General features: G+C 42.3%; 1 protein-coding gene across 2 annotated transcripts in view; it reads right to left on the bottom strand.

The window, feature by feature from the left end:
• The window catches only part of TGFBRAP1 (transforming growth factor beta receptor associated protein 1), a 33799-nt gene extending 24300 nt beyond the window's left edge, over nucleotides 1–9499 (bottom strand). The window contains exons 1-2 of one of the 2 annotated variants that reach the window (XM_042810074.1): nucleotides 9417–9499; nucleotides 5609–6310 (exon numbers count right to left, since the gene is read on the bottom strand). In XM_042810074.1, coding sequence (XP_042666008.1) covers nucleotides 5609–6293 — 685 coding nt within the window. In that variant the 5' untranslated portion in view covers nucleotides 6294–6310; nucleotides 9417–9499. Of the gene's footprint in view, nucleotides 1–5608; nucleotides 6311–9231; nucleotides 9305–9416 lie in introns of those variants that run through there. The other variant, XM_042810073.1, reaches the window with a different exon arrangement.
• Nucleotides 9500–11423: the final 1924 nt, after the last annotated feature.

Below are 11423 nucleotides of genomic sequence, written 5' to 3' on the forward strand. Positions count from 1 at the left end.
GCGTATTTGGTCCTTGCAGCATCGTATGCCCAAAGAGCACGCCAGGCCGTATGCAGTGCTTCACTTCTCCACTTTGCCATGCCTAAACTTTCACAGAATGAGATTACAGTTCCTACACAAAAGCCACTTCCTGAAAGGTGCCAGTTTTTCAAACCTCTTAAAAAAATATTCAAACATATAAAGCATATCTTTATTTAAGCCAAACACAGGTTAAAAACATCTTTAATATCCAATGATACCTATGCTGTCTTATCAAATCAATGATATTAAACCCAGTACCTTCAGTTAATATGTATTTTTTTGCTGCTATTGTCCTTTCTTCCTGTCTGTTCTGTTCTTCCTTCTCCTAGCTTAAAAGTATGGCTTGCTTTTGGATCATAAGGCTTTGCTTCCATTTCTTGTACTTAGTATTCACCAATTCTTCTTTCTGAGACTTTTCTACTATTAACTGATGGAAAATTCCAGTCTAGACTTGCAGATGTTGTTCAATAATTCTTTGACAACTGAGCATCATGTAAATTTCTGTTATAAACATGAACACGTACCACTTAACATCACAGAATTCTCACTCCACTAAAAAGACATGCCTATGAATATTGCTCTTCAGCAGGAATGAGCCATTTGGCAGCTGGTAGAATGAGCCTGAGTTCTAAAGGATAGAGGAGATTAAAAGATTCTGTTATTCAATTTACAAAAGCTCTTCCAAACAGAGAATAATGAGGCAAGGGTGAGGTAAGGGTAGCTGGGCAGCAGTGCCACCCTGAAGGGAAATAAACAGACAAAAACCTAACACCTCTCCCTCCCTGACCCCCCAAAAGGGAATACAACAGATGGCTGTAGATTTTTTTTAATTTCATTTTATTTTTATTTATTTAGTTATTTATTTTACACAGAACTATGGTACAGAAACTAAGTTTCTGGATTCTTTAAAGCTGCTTTGAAATTATCAACCCTTTCCTTTGACTAATGGTGCAGCACAGTCATGATTTCACATCTAACTATTAGCACTTTATAAAGCATGTTATTTACTTTCACTGTATCACTTTTTCAAACAGCACACTGCAGAAAATAGTGCTTTGCCACAATATCCTATCCAAACTGACTCGGATATTCTTACACTTCGGGAGCAAAATTTGATGCAAGACTGACTGCACTTTTAATACCTTCCAGTTGTGACTCCTTGCTATCCTGTACTACAATTCCATTTCAAAAGGTGGGAAAAAAATTATATATATCATTAATACTCTGGAATAATTATATTTGAAATAAAAATTGTTAAAATTTTAATATTTCTTTGCTATTATTAAAACACTTTTTTTTCATTATGATTATTTTTAAATCACAGAGCTCTTTTAATTAGTCATTAAAAAAAAAAACAAACCTTTAAGGAAATGAAAAGACAAGCAGAGCAAATCACAGTACTTTTCCAACTCAATATCTGTCTACAGCCCTCAGCTCTCAGCAGCTGAGGCTTCTGAAATAGAACAATGTCATCACTAGTTTTGATCAAACTTTCACCCAGGGATAACAGCAACAGCAGGAAGCCCATGGTTCCTGGTTAAGTACAGGAATGTGCCTTATGATATAGATGAAATCACAAATTGATTTCGTGTTAGAAATGCACGTGCAATCCAGAAGTTATAAAATTGACTCAAAACACAACAATGCTGTTCTTAGCACTAAGAGATCTACAAATCTGTAGAACCACAAAAGCTTAAAGGCTACCAGAGGGCATCCAGTACGACCTCTACACTCAAGAAAGGACCAACTTACATATTTGTCTGATAGACTCTGCAGTGTTTTTATTTGTTTTTAAACAAAAGTTTTAGTGAAAATACCTGGGAAAAAAGTGCAGTAAGAAAAAGCATGATTACTTACTTGCTTCTTTTAAACAACATGAAAACTTTTGGTTATCATAAAAGCTGACAGCAAAAGGAATACTACAAGTGGGTGAAAACAGGGAACATGTTGGTTGCTGTTGACTACTATGCTTTACACACTATCACCAACTGCAAGAAAATGAATTGCATAACCTTTTATGAATCATTCTGCTTAGCACACGTGCCTGTTGCAAGTTATAGGCTGCAGCTGTCCATTTGTAGGCTACTCAATCACTATGCAACTGTTCAACCCACGCACCACAGAGAAGAGTTAATGCTGGAAAAAGAATAAACTATAATTAATTATATAAAATTTATATACGCACTGAAGTTGATTAGATGAAACTGGGAGGGAACCTCCTCACTAAATCAGCTTCGACTCACTTGCTCAAAACCTAATCCAGTCAGGTTTTAGGTATCTTTGAGAACAGACTTACACCCCTTTTCAGGTTTCATCCTTCAGCCACCACAATAATGAAGTTTTCTCTTGAATTTTGGTACAATCTACACAAGGTCTTTCTTCTTCAGATTGAACAGCTTAAGGCTGCTCAGCCCCTCCTCAAACAAAATGCAGCAGTCATCTTTGTATCAGCTACTGCTCTCACTTGCTTATCACGTACAAGCTTACTGTGGGTGCAAGGCATACCACTATCCATGTCATTAATATCAGAATTGTCCTCACTATTGGCCCACTGAGATACACAGCTTGTGACTGAACTGAAGCTGAGCTTTGTGCTGCTGCCTGCAACCCCTGAGTCACGATTTCAACCTATCTCAGTATCTAGCTTGTTCTTCATCTGTTTGCCTGTAAGTGTTATAGGAGGTAGCATCAAAAGCCCTGCTGAAGTCCACATTACTACTCTCTCCTCATCCACCAAGACTACCCGATAGGTCAGACAATTATCCTTTCATAAAACCAATGTTGATTAATCACGATTAATTAAACTCCTCAGACTTTCTTTTCTATGTCCTCTGGCATGGGGTTGCCTGCCCCATTCAGTGGTGGGCAAGCATTTTCCCTAGCCTTCCTTTCCTGTTAATATACTTGTAGAAGTTCTTTTTGTTGTCCTACAAGGTGTCAATCAGATTCAATGCCAATTGGACTTTGGCTTGCACAGTCTCATCACCACATGCATGGATTTTTCTCCATATTTCTCCCAGGTCATCTGCCCCTGCTGCCACCTCCTATGGAACCATATCAAAGTCCTTGCAGAAGTCCAGGTAGATAACATTAGTTGCTCTTCCTATGTCTACTGATGCCATCACTCCATCATCGAAAGCCACCAGATTGGTTAGGCTGTCACAAATCACCTCCTTGTCTCAAATCACAGAATAATATAATCATAGAACCCTTAGAGTTGGAAGGGACCTTAATCTAGTCCAGCTCCCCTGCAATGAACAGGAATATACTTGATTAAGCTTGATTAAGCTGCTCAGGGCCTGATCCAGCCTCACATTTAGTGATGTGTCAAAACCTCTAATATTCCAGGGATAGTTACACCAACTAATGCTGGGAATGTGTACTCTGTGTCAGTAGGTAAGAAACGTTTGTTGAAAATTATTAAATAAAGCCTATGCTGTAAAAAAATCAGATTAGAAGCATGGAATAACAGCTTCCTGAAAAATTGAATTTTATCAAGCAGAGTTTCATGCGTACTCAGAAATAACTGATTTTCAATTCTGTATGTACTAATTACTGGACAGAATGAAGATGTACCAACAAGAAAAGAAAATAAAAATCAAGTTACCACTACTTTTCAGAGCACGAACTATACACTAGCTGCAAGTAGAACCAAAGTACTGAATAGTTCAGTTTATAGATCAACCATGAGCAATTCTAATTTTCACTTTGCTTGAATGTTACGTTAAAGAAACTCAGATATTTTACTTTATGATGATGATTTCAAGCAGTTGCTTGCTGCCAATTCTCAGCTTGTCTGAACTCAAAATCAAGTTACCGTAGTAGACAAATGTCCCTTCAAACCCTATAGACCCAAATATACCAGTGTAAAATATTTCCACCTCAGTAACAAGTCTGAATTCAACACAGATGCACTACTGAGTGCCAAATGAACGTCTTAATTGATAAGATGTACATAAGTGAAACAAAATTGACACTTAAGATTCCTATCAGGCCTTTCCAAGTCCATCCCCTTTACAGCAGTAGCATATCCCAAATGCTGAGATACACGATGTTTGTTTTATAAGGTTGCTTAACCATTTTCTCAACTTCAAAAAAGGCAAAATTCACCAAGAATTCTACCGAAGAAGAACAGCTGGTTACATGGTACTACACAGAACTACAGGAGGAGTAGAACAGGAAACAGATGATTAGAAAAGATCAGAAGATAAGTTTGGCAAGGAAAAGTTATATAGTAAGTAGCAGCCTTACTAAGTCTAAGAGATGTAGATTTGCTTAAGATATCATATCTGATATTTTGAGCACAGGACAATCGAGTTATACAGGAATATTGGTTTCTCTAAGGGCTTTACTGTATAGCTGCCTTCTAGGGAAGCAAATAAAAGTAAAAATCTAACTAAGAACAGTTTTTCCTATTTTTTGAAAACATATCCATTCTTCTAAAAATAAACAAAGAAGTAGACAGATAAAGCCAAAGCAGTTGAACAGAATGGTTCATTCATAAAAAAATATTAAAGAATGAGATCTCCTTAGCAACATGCCAAAAAGGAGTATTTCCAGACAGTCAATTCACAAATTTTAATTTTCACAGCACTACTAAATTGGTTAATGTCCATAAATTTAGGTCCACATCTAAAGCAACAAAGAATTCTAATATAGATGTATAACCAATATAACTTAGAAAAGTCTCAAATCTGAAAAAACAAGTACATCGCAGAACATCATTTCCTAAAGGAGATATTCTAATTAATCTCCATGTCTATCAGGAAAAAACTGGTAAGTTGATATATCTCTTGCATCCTGGTCACAAACTGCAAATTCAACATAAACAGTTGATTACACTCATGCTCTTCTTCAGAATTTATTAAAATAAAAAAAAACAAAAAAAGAAGCACCTAACTATTTGAGATCTATCTGTATTAAACTATTCCTAATATGCTAGGAATGATATACAAACTGCATCTCCTAAACAGAGAGTCAAGGCAAACAGCATGCAAGTATTGTGCCTTTGGTCTGCCAACTCCAGGATACTGCAGCTTTTCCAAAAAAAGCTCAAGATTACTGAACTCACAGCATTTGCTGGTTTAGACAAATTGCAGCAGCATTAATCCTTGAAGTTATCTATTAGGGGAGAGTGCTATTCCTCATGACCTGGCTCTATTTTTGCAAAACTGAAAACTACTGCTAAGAAAAGTAGAAATATTACCACTGGCTACTGTGACAACACTTACAGTTTTGACAGTTTACTTCTGCAGGATTTAGGATGAAGTTTAATTCTCCTAACAGTTCTTACTAGTGTTGCAGTAAAACACACCTATATGCTAATCTTCTACTGCTTACACTGTTAGGCATCGATATAGACATGAAGCTTTCTACTGACATGATTAAGATACAAAGGACCAGATTTTTGTGCATTAAGACAGGAGAGCAATAAAAACGTTCAGTACCAACAATTTACCATTGAACTTTTATCTCAGCATTACAGCACAGACCTGTGAAGAAAGGTGTCATTATTCTGTAAAATACTGTTACTTAAGCTTTGACTCACAAGTTCAAGAACTGAAAAAAAGAGTAAGCTTAGTCTTACCTAGCCCTCCAGGACCAGCCAACAGGAACTCTTGTCTGCCTATTCTTTTCACAATTGGCCGTTTCTCATCGCTGCAGTAGGGAAATAGATCCTGGGAGATGCCAGTATTGTAATTCAAAATTATATACTGTGTAGTAAGTGCAAGACATAAGTAATAACCATCTACAGCCACAGCACAGGGCTGCTCTGGGGTAACCACTTCCTTCACTATCTGGACCCTGTCTTCAAACACCATGAACATTTGAATGGTCCGTCGCTTGACTGAGATGATGCAGACTTCAACACAGAAAGGGTCCCCACTCACAGGATTCTCATTTAATGTGAATGTCACAGCTCCTTTGATTCTAGCGCCCGTGGGAACAGGTTCCAAGTTCATCATATTAACTAGAGTTATTGTGTTATCACAAAGCACAAGAAGCCTGGTGAGTGCAGAAGCTGCTTTCAACTCACTCACAGGCTTCTTGAAGCCCAGGTATTTATGCAGTTGCTTGGTGGCTGCAAAGGTTATTTTTCCAGATGTTGATATCTTCTCATCCAACATAAAGTGATAGATAAAGCAGTCGTTGGTTCCAATATAGAGGTTCTTTCCACAACACTCAATGCATTCAATGTTGATGTGATTTTTGTCTCCCATTAACATCTCCCGCTCAACAGCAGAGACAAGCTTGAAAGCTTTAACGCTCATCGTGTCTTCTGGGTGATCTGATTAAAGAGGAAAAAAGTTATTGACCGCCACACACGCCAGCAAAAGAAATTTAACATTCACCTGTACAGAAGCTGTACTGTAGTATCTTTAATGGTCATACAATTGCTTGAGTTAGACAGGATCCTTAAAGGCCATCTAGTCCAACTGCCCTGCAATGAACAGGGACACCTACATCTGGATCAGGGTGCTCAGAGCCCCATCCAGCCTGACCTTGGATGTCTTTAGGAAATCCACCACCTCTCAAGGCAAGCTGTGCTGGTGCCTCATCACCCTTGTTGTTTAAAAATAAATAAATAAATAAATATCATTATATCCAACCTTCTAGTTTGAACCATTTCCCTTGTCCTATCACAACAGACCGCACTAAAAAGTCTGTCCCCTTCTTTCTTACAGCCCCCCTTTAGACACTGGAAGGCCACACTCAGATCTCCCTAGAGCCCTTTCTCCTCCAGGCTGAACAGCCCCCAGCTCTTTTAGCCTGTCCTCATAGGGAAAATGTTCCATCCCACATACCACTTTTGTGGCCCCCTCCTCCAGCCACAATCCAACAGATCTGTGTTCCTATTTCCAACCAGATTACCCAAGCCAGAATGAGCACATTAACAACCACAGAAATTATCCAAATTCTACAGTTTCACTATACTTCTGCTCTGAAATAGATCCAACACAACACCAGCTATTTTAAAAGATGCTTTCTGCACATTGCTGGCTCTTTCAGACACTGGGGCACTATAAGGATTTTACAAGCATCACCTCAAAAAAGACAGGGAACTCCTAGAAGGAGGGCCACAAAGATTATAAAGAACCCAGAGCACCTCCCATATGAGAAACAACTGAGTAACCTGGGCCTCTTCAGCTTGGGGAAAAGAAGACTGAGAGGGGATGTGATTAATGTTTTTAAATACTAAAGGGAGGTGGAAGGCAAACAGATGAGGCCAGGCTCTCCTTGCTGTTACGTAGCAATAGGACAAAGAGCAATGGCCAAGAACTTGAGCATAGGAAGTTCCATACAAATATGCAGAAGAACTTCTATATGGTCAGGGTGACAGAATACTGGAACAGGCTGCCCAGAGCAGTTGTGAAGTCTCCCTCCATGGAGATACTCAAGACCTGCCAGGACACCTACCTGTGCAACCTACTGTAGAGTACCTGCTTTAGGAGGGAGGTTGGACTCTATCTCTTCAGGTCTCTACCAAACACTGCAACTCTGATCACCTGCTCATGAAAAGATACAAGCTTTGGCTCTCCGATGTCTAGAGAAGCCACAAGGCTTGTAACACTACAAGTTAACATCTGAAGTTGCTTTACTTTACATTTTTTTTTTTTTTAAACCTTTTTTTTTATTTGACAAAATTCAGGCCTAATAGAACTTATACTGAAACATCATATGCAGATTCCATTTACCCCATTTCCTGTTCTTTACTCTGCAATAGTAAACGCCACATGTTATTTTCCATCTACTTTACTAAAGCATCACTCACCAAAAAGTGGTTTTTCTTTCAAATATCAGTGTCAGTTTTATTTGGTGCTATACACAATCTTTATATCAGACTATATGTACTGGCAAGCATTACACAGTCATAGAATCATAAAGATTGTAAGGGACCTCTTGGAATCAAATTCAACCCTGCTGCTAAAGCAGGTTCCCTACAGTGGGTTGCATGGGAAAGTATCCAGGTCTTGAATATCTCCAGAGATTCTACAATCTCTCTGGGCAGCCTGTTCCACTGCTCTGTCTCTCTCACAGTAAACAAGTTCCTCTTTGTGTTGGCATGGAATTTCCTGTATTGCAGCTTTTGTCCACTGCCCCTTGTCCTGTTGCTGCACGCCACTGAAAAAAGCCTGGCATCATCTACTTGAATCCTGCACTTCAGGTATTTATAAGCATTGATGAGATCACCTCTCAAACTTCTTCAGCCTAAACAGACCCGGGTCTCTCAGACTTCCCAGGCCCTTAGTAATCTTTGTGGTTCTTCACTGGACTCTCAAAGTTCCTTATCATTCTTGAACTGAGGAGCCCATAACTGGACATAGTACTCCAGATGTGGTCTCCCCAAGGAACAGGAGATGGGGAGGATAACCTCCCTCAATATGCTGGTTGTACTCTTTTCGATGCATCCCAAGACAGCGTTTGTCTTCTTGGCACACTGCTGGCTCATGACCAACTTCTTACCCACCAGAACACCCAGGTCCTTCTGCATAGAGCTCTTTTCCAGCAGGTCAGCCCCTAACCTGTACTGATGCATGCAGTTATTCCTCTCCAAGTGCAGAACCTTACACTTGCTTTTATTGAAGTTCATCAGGATCCTCTCTGCCCAAAGGCACAGCCACACATTACTTAGAATGCATGGCCCATACAGCACTCACTAAGCTCAAGAATCAAAATTACTGAAGTCACAAGAGTTTTCATTTATTATTACCACAAGCAATCCAGAAGATAGACTTTAAGCGCTAGGTAGCACTTCCAGTTCTGCAATCCATACCTTCCCTTTCACAACCAAGCACTGCCAGACGACTGATCCAATTTATGAAGCAATTAACACCGCTTACAAATCAGCTCAGGTAATTTTACAGTACTCTTGTCTTACTTCTATAAGGAACCAGAAGACAACTCTGCTGAACTGCTGACCGTAATTTATCACAGAACCATAGAATGGCCTGGATTGAAAAGGACCACAATGATCATCTAGTTTCAATCCCCTTGCCATGTGCAGAGTCACCAACCACCAGACCAGGCTGCCGAGAGCCACATCCAGCCTGAATCATCCACTCCCAAGGCCTCCCCTCAGCGTTTACCCCTCAGCAGTGAAACCAAACTGCCGGCTCATTACTCCTGCCCTCCCTGGGCGCAGGGACGACCCAGTATCAGTTAACTGTGCGAGGCGGGAGCTCTCCCCATCCCCCAGGTTGTACCTACTGGGCATCCAACTCCCGATACAGCAGCACACCAGCAGCAACCGGCCTGCTGCAGGCAGACACGGCCGAAGCAACGTCCTGCGTGACGGCTTCAGGCTGTCGGGGCGGCTTCCGTGCCGCAGGCGCCTCGCCCACCGCCCGCAGGCCACAGCCTCAACCTCACATCCCCTACCCGACCCGCGGTACCTGCGAGCGCCAGGCGCCGCTACACCAAGAACCGAACCCGCCGCACCGAAGCCTTGCCGGGGCCAGGGCCGGGGCCGCGCCGGGCCTGAGGCCGCGCTGTCAGCGCCAGAGCCTGGCCGGCCCTCCGCTTCCGGTGCCGCTGAGGCCCCGCCCGGAGCCAACGTCACCGCGTCCAACGGGGTGAGAGCGGGGCGGACACGGCGCCTTTCCCGTCACGTGGTGGGCGGGGGCCGCCCCGGCTCCACTCACTGAGGGCGGGGCTGGAGGTGCCTGCGGAGCGCGGGTGGTGGGTGCGTGGAGATCGTGCGTTAGCTCGGAAATACTGGGAGCTGCATTGTACTTCTGGGTTTACACTGAGATCTGCCTGCGGGACTCTAGCAGCAAAATGAAGATACCATTCAGGGTCTGGGCTTGTTCTAAATTACAAATTCTACAGTTAAAGATGAGACTTGTCTCCAGTCTACTGGGATAAGTAAAGACTGACAAAGCAGTGTTACAAAAATAGAAAGGAAATCAGTCGTGAAACTCACCAGAAGCTGTATCTGAATACAGCATGTGGAATAATGAGCAGTAAATGCTACTACATTGCTTACTTAGTTAAACTGGTGACAGGACAAGAGGTAACAGCCCTAAATCACACCAGGGAGGGTTAAGAATCACAGAATCACAGAACGGCCAGTCTTGGAAAGGACCTCAAGGATCATGAATCTCTAACCCCCCTGCCACAGGCAGGGCCACCAACCTCCCCATTTAACACTAGACCAGGCTGCCCAGGGCCCCATCCAACCTGGCCTTGAACACCTCCAGGGATGGGGCATCCACAACCTCTCTGGGCAGCCTGTTCCATCACCTCACCATTCTCTTTGTAAAGAACTTCCCCCTGACATCCAACCTAAATCTTCCCTCCCTCAACTTCAAACCATTTCCCCTTGTCCTGCTGTTATCTACTCTTTCAAAGAGTTGATTCACCTCCTGTTTGTAGGCTCCCTTTAGGTATTGAAATGCTGCAGTGAGGTCACCCCGCTTAGAAAGAGTGGTGAGGCAGTGGCACAGGCTGCCCGGGGAGGTGGTGCAGTCGCTGTCCCTGGAGGTGTACAAGAACCATGTGCATGTGGCAATGAGAGATGTGGTCAGCAGGCATGGTAGGGGTGGGCTGATGGTTGGACTGGTTGATCTGAGTGATCTTTTCTAACATTGCTCATTGCTTTTGCTTCTTAATTAGCAGGAGAGAGGGTGATATTGATTATCTGATATGATTATCTGATAGTGATAGGGCAAGGTGGAATGGCTTTAAACTAAAAGAGAGAAGACTTGGATAAGGTTTCAGGGAAATTCTTTACTCAGAAGGCAGTGAGGCGCTGGCACAGCTGCCCAGAGAAGCTGTGGTGCTCCAACCCTGCAGGCGCTCAAGGCCAGGTTGGATGGGGCCCTGGGCAACCTGAGCTGGTGAAGGGCAGCCCTGCCCATGGCAGGGGGTGGTCATGGCTGGGCTGTGAGCTCCCTTCCTATGCAAACCATTCTGTAATACTATTATTTAAATAACTTGATATCAGGCAGAAAAACCACAAGTGTAGGACATCAAGGTACCAGTAAGTACTTGAAATGACATTTTGTGTTATAACAGCAATAAAATTAATTTAGTAACGTAATTCCCTATTCTTCTTCTAAACGGACAAGCAGTTTACAACTTAACAGCCAGTTATATTACTTCCAGATTACAAAGGAACTTTTGCTACTGCAGATCCACTAACATTAACTACAGTTAGTGCTTCTACGGACGAGGTTCAGTTTTGATTTAATTCAGTAACAAAGCTACAACAACATAAATATTCTTCCACTTTCGTATGCAGAGGAGTAAACCCAAGCGTAACACAGCCACTCGCAGCGTACTGCAGAGCTCATTGGCTGAGGTTACGTCACGCGCCTGGCGTTACTTCCGCCGTTAGACCCGCCCCCCCCGCGCCCGGCGGCCTTGTGGGAGACCGGAAGTGGGCCGCCAGGGGAAGA

Source organism: Centrocercus urophasianus, unplaced genomic scaffold (assembly GCF_019232065.1).
Source record: "Centrocercus urophasianus isolate 14NV4802_14NV808 unplaced genomic scaffold, USGS_Curo_1.0 seq_12, whole genome shotgun sequence".
NCBI lineage: Eukaryota > Metazoa > Chordata > Aves > Galliformes > Phasianidae > Centrocercus > Centrocercus urophasianus.